A 25,631-nucleotide genomic window follows, 5' to 3' on the forward strand; every position below is an offset into this window, starting at 1 on the left:
GAAAAATGTAAATGCAGTAATAAAACAAGAATCTAATAGTGACCAAGAAGATAAAGATAATTATACTGATATAGAAACTAAAGGAATAAAAAATGAGGAGATGGATAACTACCCAGAAGAAGAAGTAACCGACCATAATATGGAAGTTATAACAAGATATAGGAACACGATACCAAAACACATACCAATAGGACAACATAATGAATTTAAAGAATTCATAGGATCAATGTCACAAGGCGTAAACTTAAATGAATACTTTTTAGACTTAGATAATGTATATGAAGAATAAGAAATTAGTAGGAGAATAACTGATTGGAATTTAGGAATGTACATAGCATTAATGAACTCCACTCATACAGATGAGTTAGAATATACTTATAACTTGATCTCAAAAACGTTAATTGGAAAGGTAGCATATTGGATAGAATCCATAGAATATCAGTTAAAAACTGAAGTACTAAGGTATGCAACGGATTGGAAATCAATGTTACAAATATTTGATATGATATTAAAAAGAGAATTCTTAGGAGAACCTTGGATAGTAGCTAGAGACCAAGTTCTAATAGAAAGAAAAATAGAAATAATAATGAATCTAAATAATATGAAATGCTGTAAAATTAACAAGTTACCAGAATATACTATAAGTTTTACTAAATTCTTTTATGAAGCTAGATTCTTACCCGAAAAAGGACATATATATCAACAATTATATTATGATCATTTACCAGAACCTTATAATACTGAGATAACTAAGGAATATAATAAGTTAGAACCTCGTGAGAACACTCTGGGTGAAAGAATAAGAGTACTAAGAGGATATCTAATGAGAAAATGTGAAGAATATAGGGTACAACAGAAGGTTAAAAAGGATAAAAAACTAGGACTAAGAGAAATATGTGGATTCACTGAAAGAAGACTAGTATTTGGATGTGAAGATAAAAACCCTATAGGAACTATAAGAAGAGGTATAATAAGAAAAAATTATATGATAAGTACAGAAGCAAACAAAATAGAAATAATTATCCTTATAAATACAACAGATATAAGAGAAAAAGATTTAGGAAATTTAGAAATACACCAGAAAATAGGAGAAGATATAAAAATAAGAGAAAGTTTAGAAGAAAACCTTTTAAAAAGAAAGATATAAGTGAATGTAAATGTTGGAATTGCAATGAAAAAAGGATATTATGCTAATAAATGTCCTAAACTGAAAGAAAAGAAAGTAAAATATATAAATACATTATAATTCATAATGGAGAAAAGAACATGAAAACTGTATAAAAATTCTTAAGGAAAAGGCGAAAGATTTACCAAAACATAGAATACCCATAGAAACAGATCATTTAGAATTATATACTGATGCTAGCGATATAGGATGGGGAGCAGTCCTAATAGCATATGAGAAGGATGACATAGATAAAGAAAAGCCACATATATGTGGATATGCAGGAGGAACTTGGAAACCTAATGAATCAAACTACCACATAAATGAAAAAGAACTATTAGCTGTAAAATATGGGATTAAGAAGTTTCATTATCATTTATTACCTGTTAAATTTGTAGTAAGAACATATAATACTCAAGTAAAAGCCTTTATTACTAATAAAATAGAATTATTACCAGAATTAAATAAAAGAAGAAAATGGCAATCTTTTTTCTGTTGTTATGATTTTGTAATAAAAAATATATCAGGAACAAAAAATGTGTTAGCTGACTATCTTAGCAGAGAAAATAAATAATGAAAATAGAATATACAAGAAGACAAGCTCATGGAAAATAATATCGGGATCTTTAATAATATGGACTACTACTTCAGAAGCTGTAGAATTCATAAAAAGTTTTGCTCTCGAAGGATTAGATGAAAATAATACAGAAAAACTAGAAGAAGCATATAAAGGATTTCTAGAAATAGAAAAATACATTGGTTATTATTTCACTCCTAATAGAAGGTATATTGATGAATTATTAATATCAATTATTAGAAAATTAAATGCCATTGAATGTCATGCATTTTGTTTTTGTAAAGGGAAAATTTAATTGTTTGTTGTTCTTAGCAGAATAACAAAAGATGGAAAATTTTGAGAAATATATCACTGATGTCACTTCTTATATATCAACCAATAATGAGAAAATCACCAAACTCCAAAAGGAGATAGAAACCCTGGTTCAGGAGAACCAACATTTTCTGAAACAAATTATGGAAGCTATAAAAGATAAAACAACTCTACAAGCTTCAGTTGCAATCCCTATAATAAAACCTATAACATTTTCATCAAAGCTTGCAACCATGCCATCACCTTCAACCAACATATCAACTACCCTGTCAAATTTATCAATGAGTGATAGGCTGAAACACTCACCTGAGATAGTGACAACATATGAGCAAATGATGAAATATTATGGCTATAAATCTAACCCTGATATTTGCAGACTGACAAAATCTACAAAATATCCCAGATATATTTGTTGTGAAAATGCAAAACCTGACATAGTCTATAACCTGTTTATACATGGTTTTGTTGATAAGATCTTAACAAATGAAACCATGTATTGTATATCAAAGCTACCAAGTATAATTGTCAAATCCGTGGAAGCTATGGTACGGGAAATGGGAGCAGGCTCATACGGAATACAAGTTTTTGATGCATCAACTGATCTAGTTGGAAAACCCATAATAATATGTCAACTATTTAAATTAGGAAGGAATATGGCACATATTGTGGGAGAAACCAAAAGCTTGAAATTGTCAAATCCCTGTGATATTAACAAATTCCAGGAATGGTTATGTGAAAAACGAGCCATTGGACTAGCTACCCTCAGGTCCAAAATACAAGATATATTACGAGCTCGGAAAGCTATAATCATTTCTGAAAGCCATGGTGGAGGTTTCACCGAAGGTATAATAACCTTATATTATGATAATATTATACAAAATTCAGGTACTATGGCATTAGAGATAATGCTTGATAAAATAGAAAACCTGAAATATAATCATGCAAAACATACTACTGAATATTATCAAAGAATAACAGGTCCTAGAAAGAGACCTATTATCAGTCTAAAAGATGATGATAAAGGGAATTCTGATCCCTTTGCATGATACAAAAATGGTGTGATACACCAAAACACTGTAAATTGAATGGTGAAAACCAAAAAATCATATTACCAGGAGATAGAAGATTCCCTTCAACAATAAAATATCAAGGCAAAACGACAAAAATGGAGAAAGAAGAAAAGAAAAAGCAGATTCCCTGGAAAAGATGACAAATCCTGCAAGATATCATGGCAGACACAGAAGATAAAGATGAAGAAAAAATAAAGAGACGACAAAAGAAGAAATGGCAGACAAAGAATATAAAAGATTCCTGGAAAAAACCTGCAAAAGAGAATTATTAGTAATTATGTAAAAGAAACCGGTTATCCCGGTAATCTGTAACCATATAGAAGGACTACTATAAATAAGTCCATGAATGAAATGTAAGAGATATCTGAAAATTTTTGAAGTTCAATTCCCTATTTGAATATGTCTGGCTAAACTTCTTCACTCTCTATAATCTCTACTAAGAATATATCATAATAATAGAAAAGATTATTTTATATGCATTATATACAAAGAGGATTGATTCAGCGAAATAATACCTTGAAGAATAGCAGAATGGAAGAGACCGTCTGAGGACTCCTGCATCCAGCCAAGAATATCCAAAGGAGCTTGGAGAGCGTTAAGGATAATAGGGCAAGGGTGAGTTGAGACTTCCGGTGACCAGAAAGCTATTGTAAGAGGTAAAAATTCTGATTTAAATCTTATTGTGTATGATAGCATTATAAAATAATGTTTTCTTAGATTATGATGTTTAATTAGTATGAGGTTATAGGGATGATTTCATAAAAATGAATTCGTTTTTGTCTACTGCTTACTACATGCGAAAAATAACCATATTAATTGATACGAATATGTATGCGCCTTCCCTCTTTAGGGTTGTGAGATATATCTAGGTCTCCAATTTAAATACCAACAAACCACTTCATGCTAGTTAAAATAATGCAAATTTTATTTCAAAAAATGTAAATACGAAAAAACATCAGTTACGCTATAATATTACCAAGTGCATCGTAATAGTTGATTAAAACACCCCATGCGCAGTGGCGGAAGCATGAAAAAAATTTAGGGGGGTCCAGGATTTTTGTTTTTTACATAATTTTTGTTATAAATTTGAAGATAAAAAAAATTAAAAATAATCAATTATTATAATTAAATTGCATAAAAAAGTAAAAAAGAAAGAATATAATAGAATTTTTAGCTCTAATTACGTGAATACAATTTTACATATTAGTAAATAGAAAACTGAAAAAAATTGTATTATAAAGTAGCCGGTATAAAAAACCAACTAAATAGCCAATCCACAACATATTCATGCTTATAATACAAACTACTCCCAATTTATTCAAATCTCGGGGGCAAGGACCCCTCTGGACCCCCTAATCCGCCTCTGCCCAAGGAGAGTTTGGTGTTATAACGCTCCATGTAGCACTTTGCTTAACGCTTAAAATGAATCCGTTAAGATGAAAACAAATTACCCCTAGTAACTTGAACACGCCTGGTTGGCAAGGATCTTCAACCTTATTTTAGCTCAAGCAGTACAGGAAGAGAAAATACTTCTTTACTCAGTCACGAGATCTGAGGAGAAAAAAAGAACGCGAAGATGGGAAAACTGTAATAAAATTGATAATTCTTCCGTAACAAACCTACTAGCCACGTGCTGCTCTGATACATCCCGTTTTTATGGGTCAAACAAACCCCACATCTTCAGTCACCACCTTGGGCTATATATACACTCCTGCAATATCTCACATAGTCCACATTAATTCTTCAAACATGTATAAAATGGCATCCAAAGAGAAGATACATTTTGAAGATTCAAGTTTAGCTATTCTAGTGGTCTTAACTGGTTTTATGGCTGTTCATTTTGTTGGTCATATTTGACGTTCCACCTAGGATTAATTTGGGTTGTGTTAAATTTGTAATGTTTCAAAAACTTTCTAAGTTTAGTGACGGGATGACTTATGGATACTGTCTTGCAACGGATTCAGTTCCTCATACAATCCCAATCACGCTGACATTAGACGATAAAATTAATTATATTGTCACATTTATGTATTAATGTATATACTTAAAAGTAGCAAGATGTTCATAAATTACATATCGTTAAAGTTTGTTAGAATCTTGTTATGAAATGTTTGAATAAAATCATCAAATTGCAGGGTTTGCCAAGATATGAAGATCGCCAGGGGATTGAGTATATTCGAGGAACAACAAGATCAAGATCTCTTAACATGTATCCTGAAATTCAGCAAAAACATGGATATGAAGGTCAGCAAGGAATTGAGTATATTCGAGGAACAACCAGATCAATATCAGGTAATATGAATCCTGAACTTCACCAAAAGCAGGGATATGAAGGTCAGCAAGGGATGGAGTATATTCGAGAAACAACAAGATCACATAATGAAATGCAGCAAGTGCACCAATATGGAGATCAGCAAGGGATGGAGTACATTCAAGAAAAAACTAAATCAGATGCTATGTATCCTGAACTGCAGCAAAGGCACGGGTTTGAAGATCGGCAGGAAATGGAGTATATTCGAGAAACACCAAAATCAGATGTTACTATGTTCTCTGAAATGGAATCAGGGCACATATATGAAGATCGACAAGGAATAGAGCACATTTGAGAACCAACAAGATCAGATACTACTATGCATCCCGAACTGCCACCAGGACACTCAGTGGCAATTCCCTTGTATTCATTCTTGTAATTCAGTAATGGACCTCACTCATCATGAGTTTTTTTACTTGAACTTCAACGCACAAAGTTATGATGATAATTTTGGGGAATACAGAGGGGTTTGTGATAGTCTAAGTTACAAAATGTTGTTGTTATTGATGTAGCAGTTGATTCTTGTCATTCATAATTTGGAAAATTAGAGGGCTATTGATAGTGATTAACCATCTTCAAGATGCTTCTCTCCTTACAATGATTCTGCAGGCCTGATTGAACATTTGAGTTGAATTTAATTTGCACCCAATCTTCGCAACCAATGAGTTTTATACAAATTTCAAACAAAACATTTTGCATCCTTATATTCGAAAAAGCAAGCCAAAATGCAACCTATCCTCTTTTGTTGTTATTTCACAAAAAGTTTTGATTTCCCAGGATATTGTTGTTGTTGAGCAACAAATAGCCTACACAACATGTGCTCTGTTTTGGTACATCTTGTGTTCAATGAAAAAGATGTTTTTATCTTTGTTGTGTTGAATTAGTGATGATGGAAATTTACAAATATGTATCAGATTTTGGTAGACAAGTACTATGAAACAGACTAACTGCGTCTTTTAATGCAGTGGAAGCCCGAGCATATCAATGTCAACAAGGGTATAGCATATTCAACCGGGAGTAAAATCTACATCTTCTCAAATGCTACAAGCACATCAGATTGTTAATCAGCAAGAGAAAGAACAGATTCAAGCTAGAACAAGGTCAAGTTCGCGTTCTGGACCGTTACAAGCGCATGAAGTTAAAAATCAGCAAGGGGTTGAGTATATTCAAATGAGAATAAGTCCTATAACTTATCCTCAAGTGCTGCAAACATTTGAATATGAAAATCAGCAAGGAATAGAGTATATTCAGGGGAGAATGAATTAGCTTGGTGTTAATAATTTCTATGTTAATGAGTAGAAGTGTAATGACTAGACTAGAAACAGGGGACCATGTGTGAATGACAGTTTTAAGAATGGGCAACCTGTAAAACGGTAATATAGCGCCTTCATTCTACTTATCCACACACATCACAGCTATCATGCCAATTGATATATTCAGTTCCCTTCTTCGTATGTGTTTACCATTCTATTCTCCCTTAGGCGATTCACGGGAGAATCGCGCACAGTTCCCTCTCCAACTAAGAACATGGGGACAGATGACAATGTAGTCAAAGATCTTGTCGAAATTCAAAGTTCAATATAAACTGATTAACATCCAAGGTTTAGAGACCCAAAAGTTGGAGTTTTGAACATTGTATCTGGATCATTTTTAATCCTAAACCTGGATCATTATGTGGGTGTTCTGCTGATTTTCTTGAGCCTGTTCTTGAATAACTTTGTAAAACAATAGCTAAACATCAAGCTGGATAACATGATATTTCGAGGAAAAACCCAAGGGCAAACTATACAGGGATATGACTTTACCTACTTTCTAAAATTGTGTTCTGTTTGGCATTTTGTACAGAGATTACCATTAGTAATGTAGGAGAAGATCTCCTCACTTAAACTTCATCATTGTTGTTGAATCACCAAGACGGAAACTGGTTTATTGATATCAGCAGAAGCAAGAAAGTCGCCTATTGGACCAAGCTCTGTCAAGTCAGTCCATTCCCATAAACCTGACAATACCTGTGAATCCTCTTTATGGCGTCGCCCTACCAAGATCAGGTCAAAAAAATCCAACATTGCTTTTATGATCGCAGTTGTTTCAGGCCCATCCTTCACTTTCTCCTCCTGATATGATACATTATTCCGGTGTGTGCTCAGGAACCTCATCTCTTTCAAAGATTCAGCATCAAGAACTTTGTCCCATTGAGTGTCATTTGACTCATCTGTAGGAATAAGCCGAAGGATTGTTAGGTTTAGTGACGTTGAGCACATCATACGTTTCCCATAAGCTAAAGCCTCACGATCATCGCCACCTCCCAAGTAAATTATTGCAACTTGATATTGCTTGTTCTGATCTGGTACATCATGATCACCATCTGTTTTATGACGAATCTTACGACGATCCACATAGATTCCTACAGAGCAAGGGGACATTTCAACAACTCTCTGGTTCATTGTCCTCAAAACGTTACTGTCGTACACAACTTTTCCATGCTGATTCCATTTACGATGAAAAGGTAGCACGATAAGTGCTGCTAATTTGTCGAAGGCAAGTGAACAGATATCTTGATACATGAACACTGGCATCGACATGGCAGTAAAAACTTGAACTGAGGCGCATCCTGCATGTTGATGTTGAAAGCTTTCTAAAAGATCGATCAATTGTCGAGAGCGAGAGCAACCTGATTGACTCTTTTGACCTAAGCTATGGTTAATGAAAAGTGGTGTGGCTCGTCCCACAAGCTCTACAAGATGAAGGGCATATACAGAAAGGGGGTTCTCCCCTGAAGGATTAGAAGCTTCTAATAACTTTATGGCAGCCAAGGCATCGTCTTGTCGATGGATACAAGTCAATACTCGGAGTTCAGAATTAAGTCCTGTGTGTTGAATGCTTCTTTTCTGGTAACCAGTGTAAATTTTTGTATAATCATTGAGGAACTGAACGCTGATATGAGTAAATGTAGCCACGACAAAGATTGATAAAATTACTGCTGAAAATGCTACATCATCAATTGTCTGCTCCACAATAAGGTACACTGATTAGTTTTTTCCTTCAACAAAACTAACATGACAACTTACAATCTCCTTATTTATCATAGAACATTTGCATTTATCAATTTAAACAGGTAAATATCTATATGGCTACTGTGTCGTCAATAGACATTCACGAAATAAAGTAAACTCCAACCTCTAACAAAATAGTTAAAAACCAGAACTATGAAAAACTGTTCAAAATTTTTAGCAATTACCTGATTTTTGAAATTCAGGTCGTAAAATGCAGCTTGGACCACGCCTTGAGCACCCATGATGAAGGCAAGAGTTACTGCCTCTTTGAAAGGAACACATTTCACTAATGCCACAAGAAAGACACAGAGAAATTTCGCTACAACAAGGATGATGATTACAACCCATAAAAATCCTAGGTAATTGACATCGTAAACAATGTATACATCAATATGGATAGCAGAATAGGTCAGCATTAGTGGAGCTAACACACCCAAGACAAATGTTTCTAGTCTATCAGTAATAGTTGCTCCTAAAGGCGGTCCGTCAGGCACTGTCAAGCCGATAAGGAATGGAGCAAATTGGTACGGGAGCCCCAAATTGTCACTAATTATGGCTGATGCAAAAACCCAAGCACAAATGATAGATATGTAGATTCTCTTGACTGGCTTCCCTTCCGGTGTTGACTTGATAATCAACAAGAACAAGCGTCGTGTGATCATAATAACACAAACTAACATCACATCAAGTGAAGTGGATTGTACAGCTATCATAGGATTAACTCCAAATGCAATTCGTAAATTGGTTGAGATTACAGTAAAAAATGTGCTAGTCAGATCACTTATTAACGCGGATGCCAGAGAAAGGCGCCCAAGCTCAGAATTCATGATCTTTACGTCTACGAGTAGGGCAACAATAACAGGAAAAGGTGTATTAGTTAGTATTCCAGCTATGGTTTTGGTAGTTGGTCTTCGATAAAGTGGTAACAGAACATCGAATTGATTAGACATATAAGTTGCTGCCATTATCGGGAAGACTGATGAGACAAGGCCTATGGTCCACCCCTTTCTTCCAGCTTTCCGCATTAAGCCTGGATCCATCTTCACTCCAACAAGGAACATAAACATTATAAAGCCCAGTTTCGCAAATGTTTCTAGAATGATATCATTAGCTGGAAACATTTTCTCCTGGATGTCACCGATGATTCTTCTCAGAACAGTTTTTCCTAACAAAATACCAGCCTGCACGCATTTGTTCAACCAAAGAGGTTCAAAATCACCAATAAGATGCAGACTAATGCAAACAATTTTGTATTACAAATCATTACCAGAATTTCGGAAGTAATTCGAGGGACATTGAAGCGCCTGAGAAGTAAATGAAGCGATTGTGTGACAAATGAAATGAGGCCTAACTGCAGAAGAAGACGCGTCAATGCATACCCCAGAAAGTTCTTATCTAATCCCACACTTGAACCCAACAATCCCGGTGAATGCACGTGTATTTTCGACTGGCAATTCTCATCGAATTCTTTTGGAAACAATGGAATAAGATCCATTGGTTTGTATATTTGTATCTGTAAATATTCGAAATCTGATGGTGAAGCCTATTGTTTGAGGCTGTCAAAATGCAGCAACATCAATACAGGGGCTCAGCCGCCTAAGTTATGCAGAAGAAATAAGTATAACATTGAGAAAAAAATATCAAAAATGGAGGAGGGATTAAAATTGTTGTGCATGGCGGTAACAAAATGAGAATGCATCTTGACAAGCTGACGGTGAATGCGGAAAGGAGTACTAATTTGATTGGATGGAGCATGTCACATTGGGACTGAATATGAGGAACCACAAAAGACTACACCTATACCATGTGTCTGTACAATTTTGGACAAATTACAAAATAGTTTTAAAAAAATAATTACAATCATATTCTTTCTTATAAAAGAGATTTAATAAAAGAATTTAAAAATATCTATTCTAAAGAAAAATAGGAAATTATTTCAATTTACGAGATGAAATAGAATAACTTGGTTCAAGCGTAATGATCATACGTTTATAAAATATTGTTTCCCTTAGATATGATAGTCGTTTCTTAGGCTATAATTTTCTCTCACCCGTCATCACCATAGTAGACCACGATCATGCCATGGAAATTTGATAGGATAAAAATTTGAATGATGAATCGTCAACACGAGGGTCGTGCGATCTGTTGAGTTATCATGAAATATTGAAATTATGAGTAGAATCACGTATGCCTTTTATCTAATTAATTCATTCATTTTTAAAAATCGGGATTCATTGCAAGTATTAGTTTTAAAATTATTATGATTATTCGATTATCAGGTAACATCAAAAAAATTGATTTAATAAAAAATTAGAAATTTCATAACCTGAATTAGTTTATACTTATACATGCATGAATTAATCGATGATTATTCTATCCTTCCCGAAAGTTTATGATTATTTGTGGTCATTATCTTAAGCAAAGAAGAATTCGACTCAATCCTTTATTAATGTTTTAGTTGATCTTAATTCAACATTAGAAGTATATTAATTATTTTCTTGAATACTTTTGCTAACATTTTAATCTCAAATTAATTATGATAAAATATTATCGAATAAGATTCTAAATATTTTTGTTTAAGAGATTGGGTCACGTTGAGAAAACACTTTGAACCCGGTCAATCCAACAGCTAATAACCATTTCCTAATCGAAATTTAGTATTTTAGAAATATATAAATAATCTTCGGATTCAGACGTATAATGATATAAATAATCGCCAAAACTTTATGATCAAAACACCTGCCCAATCTCCAGCACCTGCACGCCGGCTTAAACAAAATAACTCATGTACTAGACCAGCCGTAACGGCGACACACGCGCCGGGGAAGCTGACCCACAACTACAAACAACGTGGGCCCAATTGCCGACAAACGTTGACCCCACAAGAAGCCAGATCAGATAGATCTTCATCGGGATAAGTTAACCGCAGTAAAAACAGAACACACAAAGATCCTTCCTAAATTTCGTGTCCTGTCCACCAATAAGATCACGCCACATGGATTTCAACACTTGTTCAATATCTGTCATTACCTCACCTTAGATATTCTTTCTTCCCACAATTAAACATTGTCTAAATTTTCTGTCTTCAAACAAAGTAAAGCTTAAAAAAGTCAATAAAAAGGACAAAACAATCAATTTAAGTAAACACAATAAACAAACTGATTAATCAAAGCTTGCAAAAGCAGAGAACATAAAAATGGGGAATGCTCTCAGATTGTTATATCATTGCTGCAAGCCAAGTGCTGCAGATGATCATTTTCCGGGCCATCATGGCGTGTCTGCTGGTGTTTCCGCTCTTGGTCACGATCTCTATCAATTTGAAATCACCTCTCAGGTATGCTCACACTCGTGTTCTAACTTTTCGGATTTTTTCCAGCTCAATTCGAGATTTCAGAAAAAAAATTTGTTCAGTTTTATGTATTGATGGTAAATTGGTTATGTGAGTAATGCTTTTTCGAGCTGAACTTGAATTGTGTTGCTTTTGGTTATTGTTGTTTGATTGAATTCTGTAAATTCTTTTGGATCTGAAGGTTCCTGATGGGCTAAGCAAGCATGTAGTCTCATCCAAGAAAGCTCAGGCTAACTGGTACCTTTTCTTTGTAAAATCTTTTACTCCTGCACTACTTGGGATGCAAGTTTAAATAGGTTATACGGGGTTTAACTTTTTTAACTTGTAATGAAAAATTCACAGCTTTCCACTAGAAAAATCTCAACCTTGCTCACTGAAACAGCATATCTTGTAGTAGTGTCTGCATATATTTGATCTTCGAAAATTGTATAAGAGGTCAATGTAACAAATGGAAATTAACCCTAATTTGGAAATTCTGTTTCAATCTAAAATGAAGGTATAGGAAAATTTCGGAGACATGGAGAGAAGCAAAACCTCCACCAAAATCGCCTGAAGAAGCTTCCAGGCTTATTATTCAGACTCTAAAGAGGCACCAAAAGGCTGATGTTGAGGTACTTGATTTTCTCTTTGTATATGATTGCATATAATGTTAAACTAAAGAAAATGCATATTGCATATCTGCATCTCATTTTGTTCTGATGATTTGGATGAAAAATAGGGTTTCTTGGCCTTCTATGGTCTCCCTCTGCCTCATTCACTAGTTGAGCTTTCTTCCCAAGTGCCACAGTCTCGTCCAGAAGGACTTAAATTTGAATTGCATACCCTCCCGGTAAGAACCATTTATTTTGAAATACAATGTCTTTTATAGAGCTCTTGATTTTAAGTATATATATTAACTTGATGCAATATGGTTGACATGATTAGGTCGATGTAAAAGCTGTTGCAGACGGCGATACAGTGACTGTGTATGTCAGTACCATGGATCCAAGAGAATCATCTTGTGTTCCAAGAGAAGTTCAAGTTGCTGCAGTACAACGATCAAAAGCTCGCGCCAAAAGGAACTATCCAGAGGCCGATGCACTCCACAAGAAAATTACTGACATGGGTTACAGGTTCTTAACACGTTTTATGTCATACTAAAATTTTCAATTCTTCTTGTTCATCTTTACATTTGATTTCCCCCCCTTTTCTTGAACAATAGGATGTTGAACATTAATAACGAGGAGGTTCTAGCTAAAAAATATCGGATTAGACTCAGGTATGACCAATTACATAACAGCAACACAAAATTAGTGTAATGTTGTAGTGGATGTCTGTTTACACTCTAAAAGTACACTTGCAGGGGAATAGATGCGCCAGAAAGCAAAATGCCATACGGGCAAGAGGCCAAGGATGAGATGGTTAAGATTGTAGCAGGAAAGTGCCTGAAAGTGCTTGTTTTTACAGAGGATCGGTATGGACGATGTGTAGGAGACATCTATTGCAATGGCATTTTTGTACAGGTACTCCAAACGAAAACCTTCAACCTTTGTTTGGTGATTATAAAACACATGTAGGTTGCTAAAGGATGTTCTTTACAGGAATCAATGCTCAAGAAGGGTCTTGCATGGCATTATACAGCATATGACAGACGTCCTGAACTGGAAAAGGTAAGGTACCCAACACATGATCATTTTGAGCAGTTCAGTCCTTAAACTATCATGTTTCTAATTGGCGACTTGGTTTAACAGTGGGAGAAGGAAGCTCGGGCAAAGCGGATTGGCTTGTGGGCATCATCGAATCCTGAAAAGCCATGGGAATGGAGAAAGAACAAACGTGAAGGCAATTAGCTAGATCATAATAGGAACTGCAGGGATTTATCTTATTTTTCAACAATTGAGTATAATATCTAGACCATAAACAGGGCACTTTATCATGATGACAGCACCATTACAAACATTTGTGTCTAAAAAAAAGAGTTAAGAACATCGCAGATAAACCAGGACTCAACCTTAACAACACTGACGCTGCTAGAGACTGCTTGTATTTATTCGGAAATATTTTTATTTGTTGTTTAGCTGTATGTGAACTTGTTAAGAACAGAGATAATTAGGCAACGATTGTTAAATAGTATGCCAGTTCATGTTGATAACAAATTTAAAAATAAAAGGACTTGGAACTTTCAAAACCACTCTGTTCTTGTACCAAGTTCGTGGCACGGATAAAAGGGATAAACTTTTATAAAAATTAAGAATGGTAAAACTTTTTCCCTGTGCAGATAAGTTATTACATTTACAGAAACACAGCACCAGAAAATGATCAACTAAAATAAAAAGACCTTTAGAAAAACACTTTAGCTGATTATCATTCGAGATTTTAGTCTAGGCGAAAAAACTACTCAGCAAACTAATCTAAGTGCACATAGTGTTAACATCAAGAATAAAGATTAAAGGAACAAGATCACGCCAAGCACCGGAAGAGGTAGAAGACTTGTTAGAATGAGCGATTGCCAAAAGACACTGCATAGGAGAATTGATATCATTAAAACCACGACAGCAACAAGTAATCAGCAGCAAAATATTTTTACAAAAAAAAATGCAAAATGAATAGTATCGTAAATTTAATCCAAAGAATTCAAAAGCTCACATAAACACAAAAAGTTCTGCTTCCAAACACTGAATGACTTTGTAAATATAGTACAACTGATATTGCACCTGAATTATTTAACTTTGTACTTGTAAAATATTTTGCTAGATTGCTTATCAAGCTGAAATGCAAATCATTCGCAAAAGCAAAGTCGGGGCCAAAGAATTTGAACTGTACAAGTCACAGACACATTGATTTAATAACTACAGGGGTCCTGCAAGGGTTGGCTCAGTTGGTTAAAGAGGGAAAAACTATCCTCTTGGTTACAGGTTTGAATCCCACGGGAGGAGAATTTATGATTATGCCGAGCCAGAGCCTGTCGCTTAAATGCTAAAAAAATAATAATAATAACTACAGGGTCCAATGCACAAAGAAATGACCTCAAAGTTAGGAAGTTGATCTCATAAAACCAAACCAGGAAGAAAAATATATACAGGTATGTATATAGGCATTAGACACACATTTCATCTAGATAGTGGGTACTAGGACTTCTTCTAGAATCAGATGATACTAAAAAAACAAGGTCAAAGTTTTACACACGAGTAAAATTGTTCATAAGAAAGTAAACTTAATTGCAGGCTAGCAAGGGAAAATGTAAAGCAACTTCTAAAATAGTGTTTACATAATCCAATCTTTTGCAATTTTATATCTGACTTCTAACAACAGCATCCTTCTAATATTAGGCTTTAATCTATATCTATGTGATCCAGATGATGACTGATAATAATAAGCACCAGAGAATGCATTAAATTGGGAGCTCATGACAGCTACACACCTCAAATGATCTCATCGATCTTGAAATACATATCCTAATACATGCAAAGCTATAGGAAGTTGTGTATATCTCAAGTCCTGTTTGAAAATAATTACATTAGTCAGGAAAAAGTATCTACAAGTATGAGGGTATGAGACATTACAATGAAATCACCTAGTTTCTGGGTATGAGACATTACAATGAAATCACCTAGTTTCTTAAGCAAGCTCTCCAGGAACTGACATTTTAGACGTGCAGTTAAATTTACATAGTAGGAATCATATATTAATACATGATTCCAGGAAAAATTAAATAAAAAAAGCATGCAACAAAATGTTTCTACAAGTCAGATTGTGTGCAAACTTGGCGATTATACATATGCTCTTGCATAAATTTAACAAACATCATAAGGCAAGATACCGTCATTTACAGGTTCATACAGTGTCAAACAAATAAACTACCATGGGTTATAAAACTTAACCGTAAAAACACTAAACATTACACAGTTATCACTTACTTTGTCATTGTAACTTCATCACGCTTCAGCTTCAACATTGACGTTATCGGAATCTGAGTCACTGGCATTATAACCTAAAGCATCAACGGAACACATAAAAAACTTGGCATAGCAACAAATTCAGCAAGTAAAATATAAATCCCCAAAAAAGAAAGCAACCATCACCTGGACGCTTATGACCAACTTTCCGAGCAGAAGACCTACTTCTTGAAGCCTTCTCAATCCACGCATTCCCCTACATAACCCACACAACAAAACCCAAATTAAAACACATTCTTTGCATCAAACTAAACCACCCCATTCAACCCATTACCCCCAAAAACCCCAGAAAAAATTAAAATTTCCTAAAAACAAACAAAAAACTATTGAGAACTTGCATCAAACACCTTGTGTGCATTCATGGTAACCCCATATCCACTATTATACATCTGCCCAACCAACACTTGCATTGTCGTATCACCCGCTTTAGCCTCCTTCAACGTGTCTAAGAACCACCGTCTCACGCAGTCGTTGACCACCGCCGCTAACGGATACCGTTCTTGAATCTCCGGCGAGGTATTATAATTATTTTTATTATTGATATTATTATTAGTATTATTATTATTGTCTATTTTTAATTTTTGTTTGTCGGGTTCGATTTTAAAGGATTTGGGTTTGGTGGGTTCGGGTCGGGTTGTGGAAAAGTGGTGGGTGAGTTTGGGACGGTGGTGGTGATTAGAAGTGATGAATCTTGAAATTTGATGAAGTTTTGTTGCGAAGAGGAGTGATTTTGCCATGTATGCAAAGGGGATTAGGAGAAAAAAAGTGTGAGGAGTTATTTGAGACGATTCGATGTGGCTTTGATAGAGATTTTTAGGGATGATACAGAGGGATACAGACAGGACAGGGAAATGTTTTTATTATATTTTTATTAAAAGATATTAATACCTATTATATTTACCATTTTACATGAATTATAAAAATTCAAAATTAATTTTTATTTTGCCAAAACGAGTGTTCTGTTGGGTTTTATTAATTTTGGACACAAATACAATTTTATAACAAAATGGCATAAAGATTTGTAAACAAATTAATTGGATCCAACTTTCATCTATACAGTTCTTTTTATAATTGAGAAGGAAGAGACTTGCACCCTGGCCAGTAGTATCTTTAATCACTCAACATTAACAAGATCAACTCTGGAAGTACACAATTTGTCGCTATATTTCAACCAAAATGCTTGACTTTCTGGGCAATATCAAGTCCCCAGAATATTTTTCAGCAAGTGCACCTCTTTCATTTTAGTAGACTGTTACATCTTTATATTTCAAAGCAGTGGCGGAACTAGATTCCCAAAACAATTGGTACTAAACTGAATTATTGCCAATCTTCGAGGTTAGGAGGGTCTTAAAATAAAATTACTAGAAGTTTCAGTTTAGCCGGGATTTCAGCCTAGGTTAACCCCTTGCTTCCTGCACTTGCCTCTTAGCACATCCTTATTATCAGGTGACCAAACTGAAATTGCAAGAATCCTCTCAACGTCAAAGGGATCAAAAGTTTGTGAAAGAAAAATGAGGTCCTGCTCCCCATTCGCCAACCAAGTCTGATACACAAACATCACTAGTATTTTTATTCACTGCATTTCATTAGATACCTCCCTAATTCTATCATTGTTTTTAGATATCAGAACCTCAATACAGAACTAGGTTGTAAATAAACATTGGTGGCGGGACAAATAAACTCTATTATCTAGATTCAAGATAGCTAATATTAAGAGAAGGATAAAAGTACATTCTGAGTACAAGATCAATTAGCATTTATTTTTTTGGTCAACATGACAACAACTATGCGATACTGAAAATTTTCTAGTAAAACAGACGTTTCCTTGGCCTAAACAGAAGCCTGGAATTGAATGTTGAATTAATTGTTAATCCGTGATTTCGGATGATGCATTGAAGAAGTCTACAGCAAATCAGATTGTTAGTTAGTTAGATAAGTATTAGAGTTTTGTTTAATGTTAACTTAGTTAACTGGATAACTTTTGACTTTATCTTTTCAAAACAAACTCTATCTTAGATAAACCTAACATATTTCAAATTCTTTATCTCTCTCAGGTTTATCTCTTTCAAGAAACATACTAACGGATTACTTGTTTTACACATTTAAATATTTCAAACCTAATCTTATCTTTTATTATCTTTAAAAGAGTTTGAAATACATTATATCCGTTACATGTTTTCTATATAAACCGACTTGATGTTTTTCAGAAATACACAACTCTCTGCACTTTCCATCTTATATCTTTCTGAGAAAAACATCCTCTTAATTACATTCATTGATTATCCAGTTAATTAAGAGTTTATAGTCGAGTTGTAATCTTTCACATTATTATCTTTGTATTTGAAAGAAAGGTGTATTGTATCACTTGTCCCGGGTTGTGGGAATATTGATTACAAGATTAAGGCCAAGTAGCTGTGTGCTAGGTAGCTGTGTGCTAGGGAAAGGGTTCTTTCATTCAGGGCCAAGATTGTAATCAAGAAAAGTTTGTAAGTACTTTATTTAAGTGGATATAATACATTCTCTATGCTAGTTGGCATGGGGACTTGGATGTAGGCCATAGATTAGGTATAGGGGCCGAACCAAGTGAAAAGATTTGGTGTTCTTGCATTAACATATTTCCAGCATTGCATGTTTATATTTCTGCAACTTACATTCTGCTGAATATATAGTATCTGTTTCATTCAGTTTCAGCCTGTCTCATTTGCTAAGACAAAAGAGACTGTCTCATTTGTGAACAGTTGCACTTTAACTAATTCTGTTGAGCCTACGAATTTCATTTGGTATCAGAGCAGGTGCATTTAATTCTCTTTTTAGTGTTTATTTTGCTAGCGATCCATGGCTCAACCAGATAGGTATTCAAACAATTATCCACCACTGCTTCATGGTGCTGAAAACTACAATGATTGGAAGTTTCGTATGAAGATCTTTCTCCAGCGTGATGCATTCGAATGGGATGCTGTAGAAAATGGTTTTACAATTCCCATGAAAGAAGGGAAGCCAAAATCTCTCAAGGATCTTTCTCCTGAAGAAGTGAATGCAATGAACTCCAATGCTAAAGCGATGAACTCACTTCTCAATGGCATGGTAGCTACAGAATTAAGAAAAGTTTCAGCATGTACTACTGCCAAGCAGATTTGGGATACGATCAAAGTCAGCCACGAAGGCACGTCTAAGGTACGTGAAGTAAAATTAAGTATGCTAATGAGTGACTATGAAGGTTTCAGGTTGGAAAGAGATGAAAGCGTGCGAGATGCTCAAGGGAGGTTTCTGACATTGATGAACTCCATCTCACTTCTGGAAAGAATCATTCCTCAATCTGAGATTAATAGGAAAATCCTCAGAGCAATGCCAAAGAAATTTGCTCCAAAGGTTACAATTCTGCAGGATTCGACACTACTTTCGACTATGGATACTCTAACACTGTTCAGTGAATTGGAAGAATTTGAGAACCAACTACGCAGATATGATGAAGAAGATGAAGCTCCTCGCAAGAAAACTCTGGCTCTTAATGCAGATGCAGGTGATTCTTCTGAAGATTCTGATGAGGAGATTGCACTTCTCACTAAGAAGTTCCACAAATTTCTGGCCAAAAAGAATACATCTAAATGACCCATGAAGTCTTCATTTCCAAAGAAAGAATTCAGACCTAGTTCAAACAAGGAAGGCAAAAATAATCAAAACAAGGATGCGTGCTTTGAGTGTGGAAAGAAAGGTCACTTCAAGAAGGACTGCTACAAGCTCAAAGCCAAAAAGAAATCTTTACTCACATGGAGTGATGATGATTCTGAAGTGGAAATTGACTCAGACGATGAATTAGCTCAACTATGCTTTGCTGGACTTGAATCTGACTCTAGTGACAATGATGAGGTACATACTGTTCAAGTTAATAGAAATTCATATATATCTCAGGATGTACTAACCTTGCAGGCTCAAAATAAAAAATTAAAAGAAAAGAATTCTTATCTTAAACAAGCATTGAGTGAGGTTCTTAATGAGGTTGATGATTCCATCAAAGATGAATCCTTAGTAGAAGAAAATAAGCTACTATCTGAGAAGGTCTCTAAGCTGAAAGAAGAAGTCAACTACCTCAAAAATGAGATCGAGATGAAAGATGCATGTCTTGATGCATTAAAGAAGGAAACTTTTTCTGCTAAAGCAAATGCATCTTCTGATTCTATAGTTCCTGAACTCAAGCAAAAGGTTGCCCAGCTGGAAACTGATCTAGCCAAATATTTTCATGGAGAAGGAACCTTGAATGCTTTACTTGCCCAACAGAAATCTTCTCTTGACAAAGAAGGTTTGGGGTATGGATCAGCCAACAAGAAGAAGGTTTTTCAAAGTGGCTACAAAAGAACTCCTATGAAATACAAGATGCCTTATGAAAAATGTCAAGACTGTGGCAAATCTGGTCACACCAATTCTGCATCTCGGTTATGTGGTATTAAGGGCCACGATACTAACTCAGCAACTAGATCTAAATTTGTACATAAATCTGTTAATATTGTTCAAATGTGGATTAAGAAATCTGATAGGCATTTGTATAAGATTTATGATACTAACATTCAAGGACCCAAAGTCACATGGGTACCTAAGAGATAAAGGATCTTTTGCAGGTCTGTTTTAAAGTCCATTTTCCTCGAAACAAGTGGATTATTGATAGCGGTTGCTCTCGTCACATGACTAGAGATAAATCAAAGTTTCTCTCATTAATCGCTAAAGAGGGAGGCTTAGTTACTCTTGGAGATTCCACTACCGTACGTATTGTAGGTAAAGGTACCATAGGTAACGACAAGTTTGCTATTAACAATGTTCGTTTAGTTGACGGTCTTAAATATAATCTTATTAGCGTAAGTCAGTTAACTGATGCTGGTCATAGTGTTAAGTTTGATAAAGATGTTTGCTATATCGGTAATAAAGCTAACGAGTTTGCTTTAGTAGCCAAAAGAAAGGGAAACATCTTTGTGTTAGATTTTGATGAGCAGCAAGAAGAAATCTGTCTAGCTACCATTCAAGAACAACATAATCTTTGGCATAGGCGTCTTGGTCATGTTCACATGGATCTACTTCGAAAGATATCTTCACATGACTTAGTTCGAGGTTTACCAAAGCTGAAGTACAAGAAAATAGAACCTTGTTCAGCTTGCCAACTTGGAAAACAGGTGAAAACTTCCTTTACTGCTAAGAATAAAGTATCAACTTCTGTTCCTTTGCAGCTTCTTCATTTAGATCTTTTCGGTCCAGAAAGATATGTAAGTTTGGGAGGTAAGAATTATGCTTTTGTTATAGTAGATGATTACTCTCGTTTTACTTGGGTGTTATTCTTGCGTACTAAAGATGAAGCTTTTAGTGAATTCAAAGATCTTATTACTAACCTTGAGACTAAGTATTCCTTAAAGCTCAAGACTATTCGTAGTGAACATGGAGGAGAATTCGAGAAAGATTTCTTGACTTTCTACAAATCTAGAGGCATTACTCATGAATTCTCTGCCCCACGTACACCTCAACAAAACGGAGTTGTTGAACGCAAGAACAGAACTCTACAGGAAACTGCTCGTACTCTTCTTCATGAAAGTAATCTGCCGCGTAAATTCTGGGCAGAAGCGGTAAACACTTCCTGTTATGTATTAAATAGAGTGCTTATTCGCCCTGTTTTGCTTAAAACTCCTTATGAATTGCTTAAGAATAAAACGCCTAACATCAGTTATTTTCGAGTATTTGGTTCAAAATGTTTTATCTTAGATACACAGAACACTAGAGGAAAATTTGATGCTAAGTCTACGGAAGGAATTTTCTTGGGATATTCTACTACAAGCAAGGCCTATAGAGTTTATAATTCTATCAAGCTCAAAGTTGAAGAATCTATCAACATTACATTTAATGAATCTGCCTTGAAGATATCTCAAATTGAAGAAGATGTTGCGGATCTATCGTCTCATTCCCAAATGAGACAGTCTCATTCTGAAAAGAGTCAGTCTCATTTTGACAAATCAAGCAGTCAAGACTCTCCAGGTCCATCTCAGTCTTCTGATAATTCTTTGGGATCTACTCAAGCTTCAAATGAATCTTCTGGCTCTCCAAAGACTCCCGATAGTGTTTCAAATGTGAATTCTGTTACTCCTCTGGATAAATCTTCTCAAGCGGAAATGAGGCAGTCTCTTTTGAATGAGACAACTCCGATTCATTTCCAGGCAGACAATTCTAATGAGGAAGAGATGAGTAATATTCAACTTCCTAAATCTTCTAGGACTGTGAAGAATCATCCACCAGATAATCTTCTTACTGATTTAGATCAAGGGATTTCTACGCGAAGCAGGCTTCAGAACTTATGTGCATTCTGTGCTTTTGTTGCTGAATTTGAACCGAAAAATGCTCAAGAAGCTGTTGCAAATGAATGTTGGTCGGTTGCCATGCAAGAAGAATTGAACCAGTTTGAACGTTGTCAAGTCTGGGAACTTGTCTCTCCTCCTTCTAATGCAAAAGTCATCGGTACTCGTTGGGTTTTCAAGAACAAGAAGGATGAAGATGGTAACATTATTCGGAATAAAGCTCGCTTGGTGGCTCAGGGATACAACCAACAGGAAGGAATTGATTTCGACGAGACATATGCCCCTGTAGCACGTCTCGAAGCTATTCGGATTCTAATGGCATTTGCAGCTCACAAAGGATTCAAGCTTTACCAAATGGATGTTAAAAGCGTATTTTTAAATGGTCATCTTAAGGAAGAAGTTTTTTTGAAGCAGCCTCCAGGTTTCATTCATGAAAAATATCCACACTATGTCTACAAGCTCAAAAAGTCTGTTTATGGATTGAGACAGTCCCCTCGATGTTGGTATGAGCGTCTCAGTCAGTTTTTGCTAAAGAATGGCTTCACTCGTGGTACACTCGATCCAACTCTTTTTATTTTTCATAAACGCCATCATTTTCTATTAGTACAGGTTTATGTAGATGATATTGTGTTTGGATCAACTGATGAATCTTTGTGTAAGTGGTTTTCTAACTGCATGCATAAAGAATTTGATATGAGTTTAATGGGTGAATTGCAATATTTTCTAGGCTTGCAAATTAACCAATCTGCTGCAGGTATTTTCATACATCAAAGTAAGTATGTGAATGATTTGCTTAAGAGATTTGCATTAGAAAATATTTCTGCTAAAGCTACTCCGATGAGTACATCTGTCAAGCTCACTAAAGATGAACAAGGTACACCTGTAGACATTACTAAATATCGAGGTATGATCGGCTCGTTATTATATTTAACTGCTTCTCGTCCTGATATTATGTATAGTGTTTGTCTTTGTGCTCGTTTTCAATCTCAACCGAAAGAATCTCATCTGAATGCAGTTAAACGGATTTTTAAGTATCTTAAGGGAACTAGAGATCTTGGAATATTTTATCCTAGTTCTACTTCTTTTAACTTAATTGGTTTTTCAGATGCTGACTATGCAGGGTCACAGGTTGATAGAAAAAGTACAAGTGGTGCGTGTGAATATTTAGGTGATTGTTTGGTTGCATGGCACAGTAAAAAGCAAACATCTGTAGCTCTTTCTACTGCTGAAGGAGAATACATTGCAGCTGGTAGTTGCTGTGCTCAAATTTTGTGGATGCAACAAACATTGCAGGATTTTGGTATTTCTTATACAAATATTCCAATTTATTGTGATAATACCTCTGCTATTAATATTTCTAAAAATCCTGTTATGCATTCTCGTACTAAACATATTGATGTTCGTCACCATTTTCTGCGAGATAATATCTCAAAAGGTAATATTGAGTTAATTTATATCTCAACTGATAAGCAAAGAGCAGATATTTTCACCAAACCTTTAGGTGAAGACCGTTTTTGTCTTATGAGACGTGAACTTGGTATGTGCACTATTTCTCATTAATTCATTTTTACATCCCTGCATGCATTCTATTTAGCTTATTTGTGTCAATTATTTGCATAATTCATCTTTATGACTGAAATTGTATAATCGAGTGGTTAATTAATTGATTAATTTAATGCTGATTTATCTATGGAATTTATTGATGAATTTTTGTGAATTAATTACCGTGTTTGGTTTAATTAGTTTGCGTGTTTCATTCTTAATTATATATTTTATATGTAATTATTTGATGGGACTCTTGAACTTTGGAACTGAACCGAGTTGCATGCATTTTCCTTCAAGTCTTTAACTTTGATTTGACTACTCTATCTGTTTCTTCTCAATCTCTGTGTGTCTCCTCGTTTTTCGAGATACACTCCACCTTTCTACTTCTATCTCACTTCTAACTCTTCATATTCTTCTCTTGTCTTATTTAATCTCAACTTCTTTTTCTTTTCCTTTTTCCAAACATTTCTCTTCTTCTTCAACAATGTCGACCCCTCATACTCGATCCAAATCTAAACCCGCTAAAACCCCTAACCCATCATCTTCTTCTCTTAAACGCCAAAGAACTAATCCTGATACCTCTACTCCAATGTCACCCGAAAAATCTTCTCAGCCTAAAATCGTGTCAAAACCCATTCTTAAAGAACGAATTTGTGATCTTGCTCTGCTTCAGCGAGTAGGTGTTGTTGATTTATTCTCCGCTCTCGGTTGTGAACCTCTTTTATCCCCACCAGATGTTATTTACCCTTCTTTGGTTCGGGAATTTTATTCTAATTTCTCAATGATGAAGGAGGATATGGTTTATTCTGAGGTTCAAGGTGTTCCGATTGTGTTCAATGCTAATCTGTTGTCTCGAGTTTGTGGTATCTCGTGCTCTGGTGTCTGTCCGTATACCACGCATGCAGCATTCATGGAGTTTCCAGGATTATAGTATGAAGAACAACTGAAAGTGATTCTTGGTGAGAACTTTATCGGTACCTCTCTTAAGCCCATGGTACATGATCTTACTCCACTTGCTTTATTGCTTTTTAAATTGTTTCATACAAATCTTTTGCCTCGTAAGAGTGGTCGTGACCGTGTCACTTATCAAGATGTTGTTTTAATTTCGGTTTTCATGACTAAAACTCCTTGTGATATTGCTTTGTTGATTATCAAATACATGAGTCATTGTGCGTCTCATGAGTCTATGAACTTGTCATTTCCTGCTTTGTTGACAAAGATCTTTAGACATTTTTCTATTATTTCTGATGATGATAGCACTGAGCCAGTGTCTACTATGTTTGATCTGTCTGTCCTGTCTGCTAATAATATTGAGATTATTGAGTCTGGTGTTCTTATTTTTGGTGAGGGTCATAAGTCGTTTGGTTCATTTCCTGAGTCTCCTCACTATATGTCTGATCCTGATCAAGAGGACTCTGTTTTATTGAAATCGTTGTTGTCAAAAGTTTCTGAAAACAACCATCTCTTGGAGTCTCTTAAAACTCAGTTTGCTTCTATCGAGTCCTTGGCATCCCTGACTTCACAAGTCAGTATGATGCGTGCCTCCTATGAGATGTTTAATAAATCTGTTACTGCTTCTCTTGAATCAATAAATGCTAAGTTGGAGATTTTACATGTCCATGATAAGAAGGTGAGTAGGGCTATAGATTTTGAATTTGGTGTGCTTCATGAGGGGATGGTTTCCACTGCCAAGGCGTGGGAGGAAGAATTTGTCAAGCTCTTCTATAAACTTGGTACAGAAACCAAGTACATATCTCAGCAGGTCTCTACCCGTAGCATGCCATGGCACCAGAAAAAGGACTGGCTTGGTGATATGACTCTGGCCGAGATTACTTCCCCTTTGCCACTGCCTGCAGTTCCTCCACCTGAAGCTTTTGGGATGACTCGTGCTGAATATCGTTCGTATATTCTGGAATGGCTTCGCAAGAGGGATGGGAAAGCTCCAGATGAAGGCAAGTTAGACAAACTGTTCTATGAGTATGGTGCTT

At 35.3% G+C, this 25,631-nt stretch overlaps 3 protein-coding genes across 4 annotated transcripts; 1 reads left to right on the top strand and 2 right to left on the bottom strand.

The window, feature by feature from the left end:
* Positions 1-7,173: 7,173 nt before the first annotated feature.
* On the bottom strand, positions 7,174-9,983 carry LOC141691344 (cation/H(+) antiporter 3-like). The gene is made up of 3 exons (XM_074496074.1): positions 9,756-9,983; positions 8,674-9,669; positions 7,174-8,440 (listed from the first exon to the last, which is right to left on the bottom strand). Exons 1-3 carry the CDS (start codon positions 9,981-9,983, stop codon positions 7,328-7,330), a joined length of 2,337 nt encoding a protein of 778 aa, XP_074352175.1. The 3' UTR covers positions 7,174-7,327.
* A 1,566-nt stretch (positions 9,984-11,549) lies between these two features.
* On the top strand, positions 11,550-13,899 carry LOC141690348 (staphylococcal-like nuclease CAN1). Of its 2 annotated transcripts, none has more exons than XM_074495140.1 (9): positions 11,550-11,822; positions 12,019-12,074; positions 12,334-12,448; positions 12,556-12,666; positions 12,762-12,949; positions 13,039-13,095; positions 13,180-13,339; positions 13,418-13,491; positions 13,568-13,899. In XM_074495140.1, exons 1-9 carry the CDS (start codon positions 11,685-11,687, stop codon positions 13,668-13,670), a joined length of 1,002 nt encoding a protein of 333 aa, XP_074351241.1. In that variant the 5' UTR covers positions 11,550-11,684; the 3' UTR covers positions 13,671-13,899. The 2 variants fall into 2 exon arrangements, with proteins under 2 accessions (XP_074351241.1, XP_074351242.1); XM_074495141.1 differs by having other exon boundaries at positions 11,553-11,822; positions 13,418-13,486.
* A 256-nt stretch (positions 13,900-14,155) lies between these two features.
* LOC141690349 (uncharacterized) lies at positions 14,156-16,625 on the bottom strand. The gene is made up of 4 exons (XM_074495142.1): positions 16,120-16,625; positions 15,899-15,968; positions 15,734-15,807; positions 14,156-14,335 (listed from the first exon to the last, which is right to left on the bottom strand). Exons 1-3 carry the CDS (start codon positions 16,507-16,509, stop codon positions 15,752-15,754), a joined length of 516 nt encoding a protein of 171 aa, XP_074351243.1. The 5' UTR covers positions 16,510-16,625; the 3' UTR covers positions 14,156-14,335; positions 15,734-15,751.
* Positions 16,626-25,631: the final 9,006 nt, after the last annotated feature.

This window comes from Apium graveolens, chromosome 10 (assembly GCF_009905375.1).
Source record: "Apium graveolens cultivar Ventura chromosome 10, ASM990537v1, whole genome shotgun sequence".
NCBI classification, from domain to species: Eukaryota; Viridiplantae; Streptophyta; class Magnoliopsida; order Apiales; family Apiaceae; genus Apium; species Apium graveolens.

Bases quoted from the DNA above. Each gene is read 5' to 3' on its own strand.
- LOC141691344 (XM_074496074.1), bottom strand. From the start codon at position 9,983: ATGGATCTTATTCCATTGTTTCCAAAAGAATTCGATGAGAATTGCCAG. The intron at 9,670-9,755 runs GTAATGATTTGT...AAATGCGTGCAG, and splicing joins GAATTACTTCCGAAATTCTG to GCTGGTATTTTGTTAGGAAA. The intron at 8,441-8,673 runs GTAATTGCTAAA...ATTGTGGAGCAG, and splicing joins ACCTGAATTTCAAAAATCAG to ACAATTGATGATGTAGCATT.
- LOC141690348 (XM_074495140.1), top strand. From the start codon at position 11,685: ATGGGGAATGCTCTCAGATTGTTATATCATTGCTGCAAGCCAAGTGCT. The intron at 11,823-12,018 runs GTATGCTCACAC...TTGGATCTGAAG, and splicing joins AATTTGAAATCACCTCTCAG to GTTCCTGATGGGCTAAGCAA. The intron at 12,950-13,038 runs GTTCTTAACACG...CTTGAACAATAG, and splicing joins ATTACTGACATGGGTTACAG to GATGTTGAACATTAATAACG.
- LOC141690349 (XM_074495142.1), bottom strand. From the start codon at position 16,509: ATGGCAAAATCACTCCTCTTCGCAACAAAACTTCATCAAATTTCAAGA. The intron at 15,969-16,119 runs GTGTTTGATGCA...TGGGTTATGTAG, and splicing joins TTACCATGAATGCACACAAG to GGGAATGCGTGGATTGAGAA. The intron at 15,808-15,898 runs GTGATGGTTGCT...TTGATGCTTTAG, and splicing joins AGTTGGTCATAAGCGTCCAG to GTTATAATGCCAGTGACTCA.